Source organism: Medicago sativa, chromosome 5, assembly GCF_051527215.1.
Source record: "Medicago sativa cultivar Bolivia chromosome 5, Bolivia_mono, whole genome shotgun sequence".
Taxonomy (NCBI): domain Eukaryota; kingdom Viridiplantae; phylum Streptophyta; class Magnoliopsida; order Fabales; family Fabaceae; genus Medicago; species Medicago sativa.
The window spans coordinates 54,218,285-54,240,360 of NC_140753.1; the positions used below are offsets into that span (position 1 = coordinate 54,218,285).

Below are 22,076 nucleotides of genomic sequence, written 5' to 3' on the forward strand. Positions count from 1 at the left end.
GTGAACCACTACACTACATTGTCCAACTGCGTGAAACCAGAACCAGAACACATTTTCAGGCGAGAGATGGGAGAGGGAGAGAGATTGGTGGAACCAGAAACAACATCATCATCAACAATAACATTGACAACAACAACAACATGGAAACAAAACCAAACAATCCAAACATTATCAGAAAAACTAACAAACGGAAACCTTAACACAAAAATCGAAGCTGCAAGAGAAATTCGAAGAATGGTTCGAAAATCATCGAAGACACGCTCCAAACTTGCTGATTCTGGTGTTATTCAACCACTCATCTTCATGCTCTCTTCTTCCAATATTGATGCTCGTGAATCCTCTCTTCTCGCTCTTCTCAACCTGGCTGTTCGCAACGAACGGTACAAAGATCTCTTCTTTTTCATCCGGGTTTTGATTTTCCTTGTTGGGTATTGTTTGGATTGTGTTTTCTTTGTGCAATGGGAAATGAATTGCTTTAAATTTATGATTTTCCGATGAAGATGCTGATTTTGTCTTGTTTGTTTATCACATTGATTTCGACTTTGTTGGGGAAGTTATGGAATGATGAGATTTGAGTTAAAGGAATATGTCGTACTTAAATTGGTTTTTGGAAGGAACGGTTTTGTGAATTGTTTATATGGTTGTTGTGTTTGGATTCACAAAACAACCACATGATTGAGATGCAAAAAAAATAAATATTTTTTTGCATTTCTTGTGTTCAAGTAATGCGAAAAATACTGGAATTTGTTGTTGACTAGATATTGATATTTTTCATTATAATTGAGATGTATCTGTCTTGAGATTTTTTTAGTGATTTTTGGTTAAGGGAGTCTAAATGATTTTTCTTTATAAGAAGCATATTTGCATTTGGCTACCCTTTCTTAATTTTATTATTACGTTAATGTTCATTTTTTATTTTGTGGATTTTTTACTCCTAACAATATTAGCTATACTTCCTGTATGATCCTATGCTTTTCCACTTCCAACAACACAATGGTATTTCTGATTTAACTTTCATGATTTCAATTTATTATTAGTAGTAAGTAGTGAGCATGATTAAACAGAAAAAATTAACTACACTACCTGTTATTTCCTGAAAAGTAGAAGACGGTCTGGGATTATTGAAATCATGTAGGAGTGTGTTGAGGCTCAATCTGCCTCAGTGGCAGGATGCATTGACTCTCTAAAGCTAGTGTTAGCGTTTCAATCGACGGATTTAGAGTTTAGAGTGTCTAAGCTAGAAATTAACTCATGTGACGTGGGTTCCGTTTGGTACCCCTTTGTTTACATGCCTCCTCCAAGGCGACATTGTTACCTTTCATGCATACTACATGATCTGCTCACGATTATTGTGATGGATTGGAAAATTTTGTTACTTCTCACGCCAACATCTATCTGACTTGTGTACTCTTTATTGGGAGAGTATCCGATAGAATCAGTGACGAGATGGTTGTCTCATTCGCCACCATTGACCCTTGAACTTGCTGACCCACTCTTGCTCCTGTCTGAAGTTTCTCGGTGCTGTTGAACTGTGATATAGAGCCCTCTGTTGCCCATCAGTCTCTGCTATTTAGGCCTTGTCTTCTACAGTTAGGGCTTGTTATTCAAAATGGGATTTTGAATGAAGACAAATACGTGGGAGTGACTGTTCTATAAATTTTGGTTGATTTAGTCCTTCTCACATTCATTTGGACACTTATTGTTTACGTCATCATCCAACATGTCATGTAATAGAGAGCGTTAGCATCGAACTAACTGGATCTAAGGCATGAACTAAATTGACCAATGAAATACACTCAGCATTGTTGATGGCGGATGGCCAAAAATCCATCATATAAACATGCCATCATGGCCTATGGTTTCGGCATGGTTGGGCATCCTTTCACAAATTGCCTTGTCGAAAAAGCCGCCACGGCTGAGTACACTTTTAAGGGTATTTGACCAAAATAATTTTTGCTTACTCAATCAGTTTACAACATCAAATTAAGAATTTAAGAATTAATAGGTTTCCATAGTTATCTTTTTAACCCAAGTTAGTAAAATTCCTAACTAGGGTATTTCTACAAATTGTCTCCTTACTTCTTCCTCGGCTTCCCAATGTCAAGATCCTTCATCCTCCTTTCTCCCTCCAAGTTTCAAGCAAGGGTCATCAATTGTAAAGTTACAAATCCTTCATTAATTTAAAAATTCCATATCAAGTCCTAGATTCTCCATTCCATGTAAAAGTCCTAGCGTCAATATTTCTCAATAGCCTGCTAAAGCTATTGCAGAGTGGCCTCAATATTCGATCCATTCACTGCTATGGACTGTTTTTTATGTAGTGGGAGAGCAGCTGCTACCCTGTATGATTGCCAGCACTTTCATCAGCTTTTTTTCAAATGGAGAAGTTCCATGTTGATGCGCCCTTTTTTGTGCATTATTCTTTGGGTATATTTTGCAATATTTCCATTTTTTTACACAAGAAAACTCGTGTTTATGATTCAAAACTGGATGCACCGTTCAGCTTGTTATTTGAGACCTAAAACACAACAAAGGCTGACCACCTCCCATTTTCCACTCACTGACCCAGCCATCTGACTGCATTTCCAGTCAATCCACCGCATTCTGGCAATGTTTCCTAGTTCCTACCAAGCCTTTTTTTATTTATCACAGCACAACCCTCCTTTGGTCTCTGTTCTATCTAAAGCTTGGTGTCCAACATATGTGTTTTATTATCCATTGCCTTCTGAAGTGGGATCTTAACCATAAGTCTCTAATTGATACTAGTGTACTTATATAGTGGCTTCCACATTCAAAAGGGTAACTTAGGTAGAAACCAATATTTATTTAGATCTTTTCAATGCTGAGCAACTTGATGTTTGAGAATAAGAAACCTATCTGTAATGTCTTCATGGCTTGGTTTGATTTTCCAATCAGAAAGTGTCATGAACCATCACTAAATAAACGATGGTTTTTGTATTCTGGAATGCTGGAATTGTTGAACCTAAAATTACTTTATTTGCATGTCATCAAGTTGATGCACATGGAATAACTACTCAGTAATCTGATTTTTAGCTTTATCATTTTGATTTCTTTACCAAACTAATTGAACATAGCAATTTTATGTTCAGGGCAAGAGACCACCTATTCATCCTTTACTTTCTTCATTCCCTTTATAATTAGGTTGAGTGGATTTTTACTCCTAATTGATGAATACTAAACGTTGGGGTGGCTGATTTATTTTGCTTGTGAGTCTGTCTCATTCTTGTGTTGGACTATTTTCTCCAATGGCTTGTCAAACAGAAGATCTTAGTGATGTTAATGTTTTTCATGCGCATTTGTATTCTTTCTTGATGTGCATAAATATTGATTTTATGGTGATACTGTATTGACAATGGAGACTACCGGTTGTTAGTTATTGATCCACTATGATCATTGATATGCATGCTTCTACTTATATTTGACGGCCATGTTGTCTGATTTGATGATGACTCAGGCCACCTTTTTGGGGTTTGTCATGTCTCGGAAATTATTTTTCTACTTCAACTCTAAAAATGCATTTTTCCTGCATACATGAAGTACCTGTACCGGGTATGCGCGCAGTACCAGTATCTCTAACGTACCGAACCGTACCCATTTTTACTTGATTAATTTGCGGCAGTTAATACAGCAAAAACATACCTGCTGTGGAAAAATAGCAGAAATTATTTTGATTTTTTATTGTATTTCAACTCTCTTGCTTTTGATGAAAACTGTGGAGATGGTCGTAAGAAAAAAGTAAATCTCTGAAACATAATGATGAAAGTGTGGCTCAACACATCGTTAAAATACAAACAAAACTATTTTTTATTATAATTGATTTTTTTTTCCTTGGCATGTTTTTACAACAACGGTAGTTATTCACTAAAAAAATAATAATCATTTTGATATTTTACATTAATGTACCTGTACCTTCGTTTTTTAAATTTTACCGTATTTCGTACTGGTACTCGTACCTCTGCATCATAGGACTTTAAAAGTAGGTGAAGCATTTTGCACTATTTTTAATTTATTGTTTTGCAACTCTTTTTTTTATACTAGCGGGAAGACGACATTGACGTGCCCGTTTGTCTGCTTTTCTGTTGCACTTCATGATATGTATGTTGTCCACACTTACCTAAATTTCAGCTTCAAATAACTTTGTTGTTAAAGGGAAAATTGTATGGAAAAATTGTACAGAAAAATGCCTGACCAAAATTTGTAGTTACTTTTAGAGTTCCTTTTATATCAAGGTATATATTACTTTGTGATTTTATGTTTTGGGTCCTTCTTGTCATTCTTTACTTTTCTAAGTTATGTTTCTCTTCAATAAAGTTTTCTGTTTATGACATTGTGGAACTTGCATTTGTTAGAAACAAGGTCCAAATAGTGACAGCTGGTGCAGTGCCTCCTCTGGTAGAGCTTCTCAAGATGCAATCTAACGGTATACGAGAATTGGCTACAGCTGCAATCTTGACACTCTCATCTGCTGCACCCAACAAGCCCATTATTGCTGCTTCTGGAGCTGCTCCTCTCCTTGTTCAGATTCTCAAATCTGGAAGTGTTCAAGGCAAAGTTGATACTGTTACAACCCTCCATAATCTCTCCTATAGCACCGTGAATCCCATTGAACTCCTTGATGCCAGCGCTGTTTCCCCTCTTATCAACCTCCTTAAAGACTGTAAGAAGTATTCAAATTTTGCAGAAAAAGCTACATCGCTCCTTGAAATCCTTTCCAACTCTGAAGAGGGACGAATTGCGATCTCACTTACAGAAGGTGGAATTTTAACACTAGTAGAGACAGTTGAAGATGGATCGCTTGTCAGCACAGAATATGCTGTTGGAGCATTGCTATCGTTATGTCTGAGCTGCCGGGATAAGTATCGGGAACTGATTCTTAAAGAAGGAGCAATTCCGGGCCTGTTACGGCTGACAGTAGAGGGCACAGTTGAAGCTCAAGATAGAGCTCGCACGCTTCTGGATTTACTCAGAGATTCTCCTAAAGAAAAAAGATTGGACTCCTCAGTTTTGGAGAAAATTGTTTACGACATGGCTGAAAGGCTAGATAGAGTATCGGTAGATAAAGCTGCTGAAACATCCAAATGATTGTTGCAAGATATGGTTCAAAGGAGTTTGGAAAACACAGCATGAACTGCATATTGCATGAAGCTGTATCTTGCCCTCCTCTATGATTCACTCTATTTGATAAGTCGGTGCTTTTTTTGCTCAACAAGAAGCTGTGCACATATGAGTTTCAACTTGTATATATGTGGTTTTTCTCTCTCTGACTCTGTTTTTTCTTTGGGCCAGTTAGTGTTTAAGCTAGATAACCATTCAAATGGTGTCTAATGATGTTTACCAGTCTAACTTGGGGTTGGTCTGTTGATTTTTCATGACCTCATAATTTCACTGTATATCTCAGCCAGGATAGTGCACATATAAAAGAGTATGCAGTTGCATGTACTAACCCCACCTTCCCTCCCCAATTGAGTTATGATTTTATCAAGGTTTTTATTAGACATGGATTTTCCGGCCTAAAGCAATCAACAATCTCAAGTATCTGGAATCATTTGAGTAAAAAAAAAGTATTTAAAATCAATTTGACAATTATTGTGATTCTAATAATTTTATTCACTGCGATTGATTTCAATGGATTGGACTGAGAAGTACCCTTGCTCCCTCATTTTTTAATAAGATCGGAAGATTAGATTTGCCAAGAAAATTAGTAATATCTTTTATCTCTATTATTATGTGCAATTATTCTAGTTCCCTCGAAATATATGCAATCTGATTGACAGAATAATTTGGCAGCTTATAACGAAATGTACAATTGACAACAAAGGCATTCATTTGGTGAGCTGAGAAAAACTATTCACATGGCAAGGGTGACGCTATTTAAATTACAGTTATACAAAGGTAAACTCTAATTTTTTTTTTTAGGTTAATACAAACTACTCTATAGTCGGAGACGTAAGTGAAATTGGCCGAACCTTGTCACCATACATCGCATGTTCATCGTTGTTCTAATTATAACATCGATTACTTATAACTACTCCCTCCGGTCACTATTTTATAACATCGATTACTTATAACTACTCCCTCCGGTCACTATTATAAGCAAATTTCTACTTTCTAGATTCATTCAATAAATGATGTATGTGGTCTATATTGTAGACCACATACATCATTTATTGAATGAATCTAAAAAGTCAAAATTTGCTTATAATAGTGACCGGAGATAGTATTTTATATTTAAGGACTAGGAAGAAGAGTGATCTAAAAGCGACATATATTTCGGTTTGACATTTTCTTCGATAACAATTTAGAATAAAATAAAACTGCACTTTATTATCAAAATAAATATATAAATAAAATTACACTACAAAAGTCGGGATTCTTCTGTAAAATCGAAGAGATCAAAGGAGGGTGATATTTTTTTTTTTTTTGTATTGCATATGACAATCAGTTTAATTCACATAATGTATACTTCCTTCGTTGTCAATTACTAGTGTGCAACCCATGCGCGGATGCACATGTTAATTTAATTTTTGATTTACAACAGTACCACACACACGTATGACATCAAATACGCATGTCGGCCAGTGTGTAAGCCCACACACGACAGACATTACGACACGTGTCGGCCAGCGCATACAACACACACCGCATCGGCCTGCGCGTAGAGACGCACACGCATCGGGCAGCACGACACGCGTTGGCCCGCGTGTACATACACACACGCAGCGGGCACCACGACACGCACCTCCCCCATTCATACAGGCGCACACGCGTTGGGCATCACGAACAGTATGTGCACGCGTTAAATCATGCGTTTTTCGATACTGGACACACGTCGATGAGTGTTCAACACCAACACGCAAACACACGAACCGATTTATCATGTACCTACACATCAATTGGTATTCGTTTTCAACAAACCGCATATGCATCCTTTGCCAAAATCAAACGCACATCAACTGCCATTCGGTATCAACAAACCGCATACATATGTTTTGGCAGACCTATTGCTGAAACTAAACATATCTCATGACAAAAAACAATTGTACCCAAATATTTACCTGCACATATATCAACAACAAAAATATGATTTAACAATGACAAATGTTAACATGTGCCCCAAGGACATATGTTAGGGAATTTAAAATAGAAATAATTCTTTTAAAAGTTGTGCATTCAACTTTATTCAACTTTTCAAAGTCAAACTTTTGTTCTTTTCTATGAAGAATTTCTAATTTTGGATTCCTTAACTTGTGCCCTAAAGGCACAAGATAACAAGACCCTTTAACAAAATAACAATGATAGAATAGGTCATGAGTGGCTGGAGAACACACCTAGGAAACCCACATACTTACACTTGCCAAATAATTCATTAGGCAAAGTCATTTATAGGGCTCCCACATATATTTAGGTCTAGTCATTTATAAGAGACCCACGTATATTAACTATTCTATCATATTTTAATACTATTTATAGATTCAACACAATCAGGTTACCTAGCTGAAAGCATTTTGTTGTTCGAGTCCTCTTGGGAGAATTGTGGTGTACTAAAGCTATTCACAGGGGTTTTTATTTTTTTGTTTTTATCCCATCCAGATAACTGAAATCACTTGTTTTTTACATGCAAAAATTCTTATAACATCTAAATGTCAGTGTGGTCATGGTAAGGGTTGTAAAGGGTGTGTGATAAGGTTATGGTTGAAACATAATAAGAGAAAGAGAAAAGACCATATATACACAAAAAACCATGATTTATAGAATCACATAATTTCTTTTGAGAAGGAACAATCATATCTAGCAAGTTTCGTTACATTATTTGTCATAACAAATATTAGTAAGTCTAAAGTCTCTTCAAAAAATTCTTGAACCATTGTGCTGAGAGCTTTTGATATCTTTTCAAGTTATTGTTGTAATCTACGAAGTTCATTCCAAACCTCACTGTGTACCCTTCACCCCATTAAAAATTGTCTTGTAATGACCATGCAAAATATCCTTTTACATTTACGCCGATCCTTATATATTCACAAAAAACAAAACAAAATAGAAAGTATTAAGATGTGTATTGAAGCATATGGACAGAGGATATGAGAGATGGTCATGATAATAATTAATTCTGTCAATGTCCTTAAGTGCTTCATCCAATGGCAGTGCTGGATCATTTATACCTGCAAATCAAGTTAATTATGTGAGACAAAATTTCTTGTACATGTACTAACACATACATACTAGAAGATTATTAATTATATCCACATATGCATTACTAGAAGGTAAGTCCATTATCCATATGCTTGTATATGATATATGTGTGTGTGTGTGTGATGCACCTAAGCAAAAGCAAATAAGTTGTAATTTACCATTTTCGGTAACATAAATTAATGGATTGTTGTACTTTTCCTTGATGTAGATCAATAGTTTCTTAAATCTAATTGGATGACTATAAAACAAATCTGAAGCAGCCTGCAGATATATATAACCATGGAGGTTTCATATTTTTATTTTACCAGAATGATAAAACTTCATTTGATTTGGTCACACTTGTACGTACCTGTGGACCTATGGGTATCCCGTTACGCACAGCTTCCATCACAAAAAATAAGAGATGTCATCGTCAAATTCAACATATATTTAAATTATTAGTTAAAATTAATTATGATTTAAGTGATGAATAAAGGTGTGTTTACTTGTAAGATTGGCAAGGGAATCTGTGAGATAGCAAGGTATAGTAGTGTTTAAATTAGGTGCATTGGCTGCATATCTAGATTTGTAGTAGTTTAATCAAGTGAACCATTGAGTAGCCTGGTTTGTTCTTAAAAACTTTGGCAATCGTTGTCCAACCAAGGATCGCATATGCTGTGGATAGTCTCCTTTTGTCAATGGTGTCATAAACCTGCAATTGAGATTTCAATTGAAATTTTTCAGCTCTAATGGTGCTTTGTGCACACGCGCCCACATATTTTTATCATTGATTCATGATCATGCATATAGTATGTCTCGTGGCCATCATAAACCCCAAATCAATGTACAAAATAAATGACACCTCAGCAGTGTAGATTAAAATTAAAATAAAATCAATGAAAGAAATAGAGGCAAAAAGGCTTTATTTAACATGCACCACCACAATAGGCACTACCATCAAGGGCTGTGTTTGGTAACACAAAAAAGCTAGCTTATAGCTTGTTGGACTAGCTTATAAGCTTGTTTTGATAGAATGAAATGTGTTTGGTAAAAAGCTTTTCTTATTAGCTTATAGCGTTTTTTAAAAAGCTAATCCAAGTAGCTTTTTAGCTTGTAGCTTTTCACATTTTATTCCATTTTTAACCTTTAATATTATTTTTTATTTTAAAAAAACTACCCACTCAAGAAAAAGAACTACCCACGTTGTGCTTATTTTATTTTACGGTTTCGTTATTTGATTTTTGTTTATATACGTACCCTCTCAAGAAAAAAGAAACTAGCCGCATAGTTATGTGATATATCAATTAAATTCATATATACATATTTATCATTATTTTTTCTTTAAACATATTTACCAATTTACACAGAGAAATAAATATCCATAAAAAGCTCCCCTAATCTCAATTAAATTCATATATTACATTTATCATTTTAAAGATAAAAAAATACTTTGACATAAACTAAAATTTATTTAATAAATATATTAGTTAAAAATGTTTATAAATTATATTTATAACATATTAAATATATGTCATCAAAAAAATACTAAACATATGTGTACTTTTATGTCATTTTATATTTATCAGTCACTTCAAAAGCTAATTTTACCAAACACTTTAATTTCAATTAACTAGTTTTTCAGCTATAAGCTTTCAGCTAGCAGTCATCAGCTATAAGCTAGCTTTTCAGCTATCAGCTAGCTTATCAGCTATCAGCTAGCTTATAGCTTATTTTTACCAAACACACCCAAGTTTAACTTATTTTTTGACTTTTATTGTTAATCCTAGTCCTACAGAATTCCCACCACAATAGGCTTTCTTGTAACGAACCATCTCCGCCATAGATCATTGTGGTTTATCACTTACAGAATTCACGGGATTGGATTCCCTGCTGTAAATATAGTTACAGCAGGGTGATGTAACAGCACATGGCCGTCCGATATGAATTGTGTGGTTAATATGATTTGGAGTGATTTGACAACTGAGTTAATTTAGTGTGCATGATCTATTATCAACGGCTGAGATGCAAAACAGCGGCAAACAGCGTGCTTTTTTACAGCAGGGAATCTCATCCCCAGAATTCACACTAGCAATACTTACTCGAATTGAGCAGGGGTGTGTATAATTATTTTTAACCTTTATAACATATTTTTTAAATAAAATTACAATGTATCCAAGGGTAAACACATGATATATTCGTTGCAGCTTTGCTTTATAGTACGAAGCTATACAAACGAAAAACTAAGAAACTCATACATGTTTCGCAAGGTGGGAGAATTATAATTCCGGATTGGATGGAATAAAGGCAGTATGGTGGTATAAATTGGCTGCCACGTGTCTCATAAGTTCTAGCTCAAACGGTCAAAATATCGAAATTGTTAGGCTGAACGTTATGACCAGGGTTCGAACCTAGTACCTTCACTTTATGTGTGTGAGTTTACGATGACTTTGTCATCTGTTCTATCTACAAAAAAATAAAATGGCTGCCACATAATGAATTTGTTTTCGCTTCGCACCGAAAATGACAACATTCATTAGTAAATCATGCTCCATTTTGTCCACACAAGTCCTAGCTCAACTGGCAAAATGTCAAAATTGTTAGGCCGGACGCTATGACCGGGGTTCGAACCCCGGTACCTCCACTTGTGTATCTACCAAAAAAATATCACGCTCCATTTGTTTTTCATTTTTTGTACAGAGAAATGATATTTGTACAATCACTTTGTAATAATTTTTTAACAACTTTCTCTTTCATAGTCACATATGGGTTGGGTCAACCCAAAAAACCCGGTCAAACCCACCCCAAAAACCCAAAAACATGGGTTGGGTTGGGTAATTGGGTGGGTATGGTTTCTAAAAATGGAAAATCCATACAAATAAACGAGTTTCGGGTAAAATCAGACTCAAACCCAAAAAACTCACTTACCCAATAATGTTAATATTTTTTATCTTTATTTTCATATGGTAGAAGAAAGTTATATTTCTAAAACATACACATTGTACCTTATATATTGAAAATCAAAACATACTAGAGTTACAAATTAATATGTTGCGCTTTTTGGTTATTTTGATATTAATGCAATTTTATGTCATAAAACTTTAGTTTGTTGCAAGTATTTTATGATGGAGTTTATTATCTGATATTTTATGATGCATAAAATTATAGTAAAATACGCTAAACATTTTTTTTTAAGAAAATTAAAAAGTAGAGTACTATTTTAAAACAAAATTACGAGGACTTGTCATTTAGTCATTTAATATTAAAAAAATAGAAAAATAAGTTGGGTAACCCATTACCCAATCCAATCCATCCCAAAAATTAGTGGGTTTGCCCAAACCCACACAATAGTATAACGTGTGGTTATTTTACTTCACTCAAACTGGAGTACCCTATTTGGTTTGGTTTTGGGTTTGGCCAAACCCAACCACGAACACCCCTATTCATTACTAAATCATGCTCCATTTGTCCACACAAGTCCTAGCTCAACTGACAAAATGTCAAAATAGTTAGGTCGGACGCCATGACCGGGGTTCGAACCCCGGTACCTCCACTTGTGTGTGAGTTTATAATGGCTTTGCCATTTCGTCTATCTACCAAAGAAAAATATCATGCTCCATTTGTTTTTCATTTTTTGTACAGAGAAATGATATTTGTACAACCACTTTGTAATAATTTTTTTAACAACTTTCTCTTTCATAGTCACATTATACTTTTATTCTATCTCTTCCTTTTTTTTCTCTTCATTGATTTTAACCAATAAAAAGAAAGAAAAAAGAAGCTGTCACATAAGTTGTCTCACATGGTTGTTTAAATATCACTACTCTTTTTTATGTAATCAAGTGATGTTAAGTTCGTAATTTCATACTAGCAAAAATCGTCTTTATGCTATTTTTACTGCGCTAACGTTTGAAAATTATAAACGGTATTTTTTATGAAATTTTAATTTTGATTAAAAGTAAAAATATAAAAGTTTTTTGCCTCCAAATTATAACAAATCAAACTATTTGTTATGAATATAATAAGTGGATGTCCACAAACCCTTGTACTTATCTCTTAAGTGACACCATTTCAAGTCACACATAATTGTATTTATCCATGTAGTACTTAACTCTTAAGTCATATCATTGTACTTCTCCATAAACAGAGACCACATGTAACGTAAATGTATATCACAAGAGAATAATTTAATCATCTATGTTCTCTCTTCTTCTCTACTTCTCTTTAATCTTGTTCTTCTTCCAATAGTTTTATAACACGTTATCAGCACGACGCTCTAACCAATTGACATATGCAATTCTTCTTAATCTATTTTTCTTAATGTAAATAAGTTTTAATTTTTGTATCGATGATTATAGGTTATATTGTTACGATTCCATCAATTGGAATCAGTGCCTTATAGATACATTAAATCATTATTATGTGTTTATTTATTCTACAAGCATTCATGAAGTATTGCATAAGGATTGATATCATATTATAAAGTTAAAGACATCTATTATGTAGTTCCTGAAAAACTCAATACTATTCACTATGAATTTCAAAGGAATTCATCAAAAAGAGTTACATCCTTAAAGGATCGTATAAATAACTGATTAGATCGGTTATATAAATCCTGAAGAACTTAAAAACAATTTTTATTCCATGAATTCCTAAAGAATTCAATGGCAATGCATCAATTGCATAAAAGGATTGTAAATAGTTTATGAAGAACTTGAAAGCACAATTTTTATTATCCGTGAATTTCTTAAGAATTCAATACAATATTGATGTATATAGCACATATAATTGATTAGATACGTTGTATAGTTCTTTCAAGAACTCAATTTTTTAAATATTTATGCATCCTATAAATAGATATCACATGTAACATAATTGTACGTAACAAGAGAATAATATAATCATATTTGTTCTCTCTTCTTCTCTACTTCTCTTTAATCTTGTTCTTCTTCTAGTAGTTTCATAATAGTAATCATGATTGTCGTTTTCAATGACACCAACAACATAACAAAAAAAATATAATTTAAATTTTTATTTTTTTAGTGACACCAACAATAATCTTTATTATAGAGCGAGAGTTAAGTCACGTTGACATATAATGAGCGTGAGCTAACTCACATTGAAGTTCAACATGACTAAAGTCACGCCGGGTATAAGGCCTTCGTGACTTAAATCACAGGGGTATTTTCGTCACTTTTCATGTGAGTGAACAATTTTGGATGGGAGAAGCAATTTTCTTTATATTTTGGTTTTACCAGGCCTACACGAAGAAGTTCAAACTTAAGTCACGCTGGGTATAAGGCCTTCGCGACTTAAATCACAGGGGTATTTTCGTCGCTTTTCATGTGAGTGAACAATTTTGGATGGGAGAAGCAATTTTCTTTATATTTTGGTTTTAGCATGCCTACACGAAGAAGTTCAAACGAAAACGCTATAAATAAAAAAAATAAAAAAAAAAACAAAACCACAGAGCTATGGTTTAACAATCAAAATCGAACTTTATTTCCCGCGCAAACTTTCAAAATCGAGAATGGAGCAAGAAACAACAAAGAACCAGAAGCAATCGGAAACCAACACGGACGGCGGCGGCGGCGCTTCTTCCACTCAAAAGAAACGGCGGAGTTCAGAACGCACCTGCGTTCATAAAGTAGCAGTACCAATCGATTCCATCTCAACGAAAGACGAAGCACTTCACAAGAACCAGAAGCAATCGGAAACCAACACGGACGGCGGCGGCGACGCTTCTTCACCTCCAAAGAAACGGCGGAGTTCAGAACACACCTGCGTTCATGAAGTAGCAGTACCAATCGATTACATCTCAACGAAAGATGAAGCACTTCACGGAACGCTCTCCACCCCTATTCACAACGGTAACATGGCTAAAACATTTCCTTTCACACTCGATCAATTTCAACAAGTATCGATCGCGTGTCTCGAACGAGACGAGTCCGTTCTAGTGTCTGCTCACACCTCAGCCGGAAAGACTGCTATAGCTGAATATGCCATCGCAATGTCTTTGAGAAATAAGCGAAGAGTTCTTTACACTTCACCTCTAAAATCTTTGAATAATCAGAAATACAGTGAATTGAGACAGGAATTCACAGATGTAGGGTTGATAACTGGTGATATAACAATTTATCCTTCGGAGGCGAAGTGTCTAGTTATGACCACAGAAATTCTTCGGGGAATGTTGTATCGTGGATCTGAAGTTTTGAACGAAGTTGATTGGGTAATTTTTGATGAGATCCATTGCATGAAAGATGGTGAAAGAGGCGTGGTTTGGGAAGAAAGCATTATCCTCTTGCCACCTACAGTTAAAATGGTTTTTCTTTCGGCTACGATGTCGAATGCTGTAGAGTTTGCGGAGTGGATTTGTACTTTACGTAAACAACCTTGTCATGTGATATACACCAATTTTCGCCCGACGCCTATACATCATTATGTTTTTCCTATTGGTGGTAGGGGAATGTACCTGATTGCTGATGAGAACGAAGAGTTTAGGGATGATAATTTTGTCATGGCCGAAAATACTTTTCTTAAGCAGAAACTCGGTGAAGGGAATAAGGGAGAAATGCTCAAAATTATCAAGGTCTGTTACTTTTACCCTTCTATATGTTGTTAGTCATAAATCGAATTATGGTTTTTTGTGGAACTAGCTTTATCTTGTTGATTTTGATGGAAACCAGCTTATTGAAATATTATATTGTTGCGACTTATTGGCAGATTCTTAAGTTTCATTTACTCTGGCTTTTGTTGAAAATTGATATCATATATAAGGAAGCGATTAGTATTGATGCAATGTGTAAAGACGCCAAAGCTTTGAGGCAATGTGCAATGTTTGATATACTTTGGTGCGTTTGATTTCAAGAGTGGTGTAAATCTTGCACTTTTGAGGATATCTATTATCTACAGATAAGCAAATGCTTTTGGATATGAATAGGCACTAGGCACATGTAAAGCTAATGACATTTTTAAAAGTGTTCTTTGCTCATATTTTGGACAAATCAGGTAGTTTTATTACAATGATGATGTTTATTATTCACCGGTGTACACTTTTACTTTCTCTATTTTATGAAAAACCATGTAGTTTTATGTTTATTTTGGTTGGTATATTTCTTAATTTTCAGGTGATCATGGAAAAGAAATTCCAACCTGTTATCATCTTTAGCTTCAGTAAGAAAGCCTGCGAGCAGCATGCAAAATCTGTGTCTAAACTCGACTTCAATACCGAAGAGGAAAAAGATACAGTTCTACATATTTTTGAGAAGGCAGTGTTGACTTTGAATGAAGAAGACCGGAGCTTATGTGCTATAAAGGAGACGTTGCCACTTCTTCAGCGAGGAATTGGTATCCATCATTCTGGTCTTCTTCCTGTCATTAAAGAATTGATTGAGCTTCTTTTTCAGGAAGGTCTTGTAAAGGCCCTCTTTGCTACTGAGACAGTAAGATTTAAAGTTTTTTTTTTTTTTTTAAAAAAATTTGTTGATAATATATTTTGGAAGGATTCTTAGATGCGCTTTTCTACAGTTTGCAATGGGTTTAAATATGCCAGCAAAGACTGTCGTGTTCTCTGCTGTTAAGAAGTGGGATAGACATGTACACCGTTATATTGGATCTGGTGAATATATACAGGTGAGCGATGCTTTATTTTTTTTTGGTGATGGTGGTTGAAGTGTTACTCATTCTATCGACGTATCACTATTCTTACTCACAATTAATGATATGTACCTTTAGATGAGTGGAAGGGCTGGGCGTCGTGGCAAAGATGAGCGTGGGATTTGCATCATAATGATTGATGAGCAGGTGAGTGTATTGCTAGTCTAGTCATTTTTGTTTTCTGTACTTTTGATGCAGCATAATGAAATATAATACAGCCATGCTTCTTCTGTCGACCCTTTTCCAAATAGTATATTTTAATAGTCACCCTCCTTTCTTAAGTTTAACCAAATAACTATTATCATGTAATTGTTTTTGTTTTTATCCTTCTGTTTTCCCTTCACGTGCTTATGAACAAAATCTGTAAATTAGGCTTTTAAAAGCATTCTTTTAGTAATATATTGTACATGTATTTGTGCGTGTGCTTGAAAATTCTGTTGCTTATACTTTATATAATAAATATCTTGTTGATTTGTTGTTTGTTTCTTTGGATGGGAACTTTCCTTTTTTCACACGGTATGGCTACAAAAGTTAGCTGCTTTATATTTTGTTCACATTCTATTCTTAGTTATATTGGTATGTCAAAGTCTCTTGTTTGACTTTGGATGTGAAACTAAAACTAATTGATTTTGCACAGATGAAAAAGAATAATCTCAAAGACATGGTTATGGGTAAACCCGCTCCTTTAGTTAGTACATTCCGGCTTCGCTATAATTCAATTTTAAATTTGATGAGCCGTGCAGACGGCCAGTTCAGTGCCGAACACCTTATAAGGAATTCATTTCATCAATTTCAATATGAAAAGGTTTGTATCCAACCATTTCCTTCAAAACCTTATATGTATTTGGTGCACTGTGATGTTTAACTTGTGTGCTCGTTACTCAATTCAGACCTTACCTGAGATGGAAAAAAGGGTGTCTATGCTGGAGCAGGAAATAGCCTTGCTTGATGCTGCAGAGAAGGTAATCTTTATTCCTGGGCCATCTGTTTTGTTAATTATATTTTCTGTGGATTTTTATATATTGATATTTTATTTACTATTTTCTATTATTCATTATTTGTGTAGGCTGGAGTATCGGAATATCAAAAGCTGAAATTGAAATTAGCTGAGCTTGAGATGACAATGTCACAAAAATTTAGACCTGATAATATTCTTTGCTTTCTTTGCCCTGGTCGACTGGTAAGTGAAGTTATCAATTATCACTGGAATTAAGTTTGGATTTTCTTTTGCGCCTCTAATTAATCTTGAGCATTAGCATGCAAATGAGTTTATGTAAGTTATCATAAATCCATCCGTATGTGTGTGTGTATTAAATGTCAATTATTTCGTACACTGCTGTGCACAATTTTTCATATCTATTTTTAGTTTCTACCGTGTTTAATTTGTCTTCTGTGTTTTGTTTTTACTTACATCAAACATCACTTAAATAGACGGTCTTCATATTGTTGCAGATTAAAGTAAGAGAACGTGGAACAGATTGGGGCTGGGGTGTTGTAGTCAATGTTGTTGAGGAACCTGTTGATGATTATATAGTCGACACTTTACTTCATTGTTCACCTGGTTCAAACGAAAACAGTTTACAACCAAAACCATGCCCACCCTGCCCTGGAGAGAAAGGTGAAATGCATGTGGTAAGCTGCCATTTTGACCGTCATGCTACTTCAGGGCTTTGTTTTGTCGCTCACTTCACTTTACTTATCCAAAAACTGTTGTGTTCTCTTGACTGCTCCCTTTTGCAACAGGTCTCTGTTCAATTACAATTAATCTATGCCCTTAGTCAAATAAGGATCTCTCTACCTCCTGATATCCGGCCCTTGAAAGCTCGGCAAGATATACTCCTAGATGTTCAGAAGATATGCGATCGCTTTCCTCAAGGTCTTCCAAAGATCAACCCTGGAAAGGTAAAATTTTCCACACTCAGCTATCATCAATTGTGGTATGTTCAACTTTTGGTATCAAATTAAGGGGTGGCCGTTCTAGGCTCTTTAATGTTTCGCATGATAATGGAGACAATTTTTATGTAAACTATATGGCAAAGGCTGTAGCAAATTTATTGGTCTCCAACATTGTATCTTCCCAGTATTTGGGCATGTTTTAAAGTTTGCATTGCATAGTGAAAGCCTTGAATTGCCTTTCTGCATCATATTTTTTCCTCTTCATCAATGTTAATCTTTTAACTTCTCTATCTCATTGTCTTACTTTTTAGCGAAGATTATTTTAGACATTCTCATAGCTGAGTTTTAGTGAGATCATAAACAGAGTTGCACCATTATTTATGTATTATTCCATTCCAGGACATGGTTTTAAAAGATCCAGAGATAGTTGGAGTTGTCAAAGAAATCGAGAATTTAGAGAAAAAGTTGTTAGACCATCCTATGCATAAGGTTTGCTAAAATGAATCTGGTCCATATTCTCTATATATTTGTGACGTTGGTCTTTGGTTTGAATGTTTCCACAACACTTTGCTGTAAGTTAGATTCAAGATGTGGATAAGAGTACTCGCTTTCAGAGGAAAGCTGATCTGAATCATGAAATTCAACAACTGAAGGCAAAGATGCAGGACTCCCAGGTATTGACTATGCCAAGGCCTCGTTATTCACTATATCTAACTATTAAGCTAATTAGGAGTTGGAGTTTGGAACCAAATGGGAGCCAAGACAGCATGTGTTTTGTTATGCATTATATATATTCCTATGTGAACAACATAACATTTGATGGGAGGCTAATATGATAATTATATCCATGAGTCGGACCATGACAAATGTTCGAGTGCACCATACTTGAATGTGGACAATGAATATCTGTACTCCTTAATTTATTTTTCTAAAATGTTGTATGATTCCATAATTGTTTTGATGGACTTACTAGTTATTGGGGAAAATTATCAATGTTTCAGCTGCAAAAATTTTGGGAAGAACTTAAAAATCGCTCGCGAGTATTAAAGGAGCTTGGTCATATTGATGCTGATAGTGTGATTCAATTGAAAGGAAAGGCAGCTTGCTTGATTGACACAGACGATGTACTCCTTGTCACCGAATTATTGTTTAATGGTGAATCAATACGCGTTTGTTGGTTGTTTTTTCTGTATGGTTTGCAGTTTGTGTTATATAATCTGATTTTTTTTTTCTTTTATTCATTTTCTCTTCCCCATTAGGCACTTTTAATCATCTTGATCATCATCAAGTTACTGCCCTTGCAAGTTGTTTTATGCCAGTAGGTAAATCATCTAAGAAGATACAACTGACATCACTGCTTGAGAGACCTCTACAACAGCTTCAAGACAGTGCAAGAAGGATAGCAGAGGTGTTCTATCATTTAACTTGATATTTCTTGTGAATTTGTGAATTAAACTATAAATGGGATTACTCTATGGTTACAGATAGAGCGCAAATACAGATTGCGGGTAAATGTGAACGAGTATGTCAAATCAACAGATAGGCCATTCTTAATGGATGCAATACACTCTTGGTCAGAGGTTCGTAATATCATATTTTTTACTTGAATACCTAGTTTGCTCTTAAGTTGTTTGCTTGATTTGTTGGTTGAAGTTTCTATTCCTGGATGAGTTGTTATTCATATTCCTGGGCTGACTAGTTCAAAACTAGAAATTACATAGATTGCTATTTGAAACATGAGAAACCTCTGGAATAATTTAGTAGTACATAGTTTGCTGGTTAGCTGTTTCGATTGGAAGTTGGGGATTGTAGCTGGTCATCTTGCTGATTTAGTCGAAGGAAAATAAAGAATAGAAGGGAAATTTAGCATTTGTTTTAAGTTTGAATACAGGTTTGAGAAGAGTTAGCTTAAGGAAATTTAGTATTTGACATTCCAGGTAGAAGAAGATAAAAGGCTTGAGGGTAATTATATATTTTCTTATAATATTCAATTGTCATACTGAAATCATCCCTTGAGCATGCCTTGATATATAATAAATAGAAAAAATTGAATTTTCAAAATTTGTGAAATGTAGTCATTTGTGTTGGTTACCATGGTTGTTAGTTACTTGTAAGGAATCAAAGCTCATGCTTAGAAGATAAATAATTACTTAAAGAGCTCATGAATATACACTGGCATGTCACTGAAATTTCCTATAATCATATACACTTTATGCACCTAAACTCACACATGGCTTGTTACTCTCGATTCATTTCCGAGAAGCCTTCAAAGTAGACTCCTCTGTGTTGATTGTGATACTAAATCTTATTTTAGATTTCATAGACACATGTAGACATCCTAACGCAGCATTATGCATCCTTCAATGAGTGGGTGAAAATGAGCAGTTATTTACTAGTTTGTATTTTGTTTCTTATTTTTCTCACAGGGATCAAGTTTTGCTGATGTTACTCAAATGACTGACATCTTTGAGGGGGGTATCATTACGGCTGCTAGAAGGCTTGTTGGGTTTTTGAATCAGGTAACCACATGGTTTCATTTTGGATGGTTGAATTTCCTTGTAATTTCAAGTTGCAAAATGCAATTGCAAATACACTTCTATGAATATAAAGTGGAAAAGAGCTAGTGTACGTTGTTGATTTGTACTAGTGTTTCGGGATTCAGAGAAAAGCTGAATAGAAACCATAGATCCGAATTATTATCCCTTGATAATCTGAGCTCTACAAGTATTACTGTATATGATTGATTTTTGGCATTGCGGTTACATTGCTGATTATAGCTGACAGCTGTAACTGAAGCAAGTTACTGATTATAATTAGTTATAGCTGTTTGACCTAAGTAAGCTAAAGGACATAAGAGAAAATAGAAGATATTGCAAAGTAAACTATTGAGAGATCATATCCTTATAATTTGGGTGGTTTGGTTAAACATGACTCATTAAAAGTGATATTCTTAACATTTACAATTTGTTAGATTTTATAATTTTACGGTATTTGAGGTGTTGTTTAATTGCTAAATTAGAGTGTATGGATTAAAGTAGCCATTGTTTGTGTTTCAGTAATTATGTTTACCATTCGAAAATTCTTCGTTTTTCCTCCATGTTAGAAGTTATCTCTATAAGACCTGTTTTAGGTCAAATTAATTGTTTGGTGAAAACATGTATATAATTCTGTTTACATGAGTGTTTAGAGTTGTGATCGACCGTCTTTGACTCTTTCCAGTTGCGTGCTGGTGCCGAGGCAGTTGGAGATAATGACTTGGAGAAGAAATTTGCAGCAGCGAGTGAAAGCATTCGACGGGGTATTATTTTTACAGATTCTCTGTATCTGTGACTTGTTCTCCTGCAGAGCAGCATAAAAATGTCAAATTTTGCTTAACATTTCAAATTTTTGCTTGCTCCACTTCAGACAACTATGCACTTCTCTAATATTTGTATGGAGTAACTAGGACACGAAATTAAGTATCGCAATGAGATATTTCTTCTAGTTTGTCAATTGCCACAAAAAAGAGAAGCAACAATAGAGTTTTATTACTTAACAACAATCCCCCACCATCAATTTATTCCTTTCTACCATTTTAATGTCAACTTGGATTTTAACCATTGCTTTTGTTTTGGTATAGCGTAATAATTAAACAACTAGGTTACCTTCATTCGTACTACCTATTTATTACTAGGTTTGTGTATCTTCAAATGCCACTCAACCCAACTTGGTTTTACTTTGAGGAGGCTGCATGCAAAGTTAGGTGGTCATAACGTAATTGTCATGGCTTGTCATTGTGTGAACTAAACTTTTGTTGTCCCAAAATAACTTCAAATTGTTTATTTATTCGGTACTCCCTCTATCTCATTTTAATTGTTGTTTATGAGTAGTGTGCGGTTTTTAAGAAAATAATTAGTTTGGTTGATTTTAATGGTAAAATTAGTATGATTTAATAAAATACATTTATTAATTGTAGTTTGTGGACTAATTAAATGAAGTGGAATTCAATACATTCGAGTATATTAGTGGGGAAAATAAATAAATATGGAATTGATATTTTAAAGTGATAATTATTTTGAGACAGAAAAAAAATATTAAAGTGACAATTAAAATAAGACGGAGGGGTTATTTATCTCTTAGTAATTAGTAAAGAATAATTGTAAAAAAAAACATATATATTATTGACAAATGAGCAATGATAAATAAACACAATTTTCTAACACCCTTCAAAACAAAATAAAAATCTAACACAATACATACATCCTTATTTATTAATTTTATTAGGTCTGCACACTGATGAGCTTTTCATTCCTATCCTATTGTGTCTTCGTTTGTATATATCTATTGTTTTTGTAGAC

The 22,076-nt window shown here is 34.5% G+C and overlaps 2 protein-coding genes across 2 annotated transcripts; both read left to right on the forward strand.

Moving 5' to 3' along the window:
* On the forward strand, positions 1-5,464 carry LOC146923071 (ARM repeat superfamily protein). The gene is made up of 2 exons (XM_085715816.1): positions 1-380; positions 4,371-5,464. The coding sequence occupies exons 1-2, from the start codon at positions 67-69 to the stop codon at positions 5,101-5,103; spliced, it is 1,047 nt and encodes a 348-aa protein (XP_085571942.1). The 5' UTR covers positions 1-66; the 3' UTR covers positions 5,104-5,464.
* An 8,197-nt stretch (positions 5,465-13,661) lies between these two features.
* On the forward strand, positions 13,662-21,225 carry LOC146923072 (DExH-box ATP-dependent RNA helicase DExH10-like). Its single transcript, XM_085715817.1, has 16 exons — positions 13,662-14,776; positions 15,315-15,629; positions 15,715-15,819; positions 15,922-15,990; positions 16,481-16,648; positions 16,734-16,805; positions 16,910-17,023; positions 17,296-17,475; positions 17,587-17,745; positions 18,139-18,228; positions 18,321-18,413; positions 18,741-18,894; positions 18,999-19,147; positions 19,224-19,319; positions 20,166-20,258; positions 20,959-21,225. The coding sequence occupies exons 1-16, from the start codon at positions 13,718-13,720 to the stop codon at positions 21,067-21,069; spliced, it is 3,027 nt and encodes a 1,008-aa protein (XP_085571943.1). The 5' UTR covers positions 13,662-13,717; the 3' UTR covers positions 21,070-21,225.
* The last annotated feature ends 851 nt before the right edge of the window (positions 21,226-22,076 follow it).

Bases quoted from the DNA above. Each gene is read 5' to 3' on its own strand.
- LOC146923071 (XM_085715816.1), top strand. From the start codon at position 67: ATGGGAGAGGGAGAGAGATTGGTGGAACCAGAAACAACATCATCATCA. The intron at 381-4,370 runs GTACAAAGATCT...TGCATTTGTTAG, and splicing joins CTGGCTGTTCGCAACGAACG to AAACAAGGTCCAAATAGTGA.
- LOC146923072 (XM_085715817.1), top strand. From the start codon at position 13,718: ATGGAGCAAGAAACAACAAAGAACCAGAAGCAATCGGAAACCAACACG. The intron at 17,024-17,295 runs GTAAGTGAAGTT...ATATTGTTGCAG, and splicing joins TTCTTTGCCCTGGTCGACTG to ATTAAAGTAAGAGAACGTGG. The intron at 18,229-18,320 runs GTTTGCTAAAAT...GCTGTAAGTTAG, and splicing joins TAGACCATCCTATGCATAAG to ATTCAAGATGTGGATAAGAG.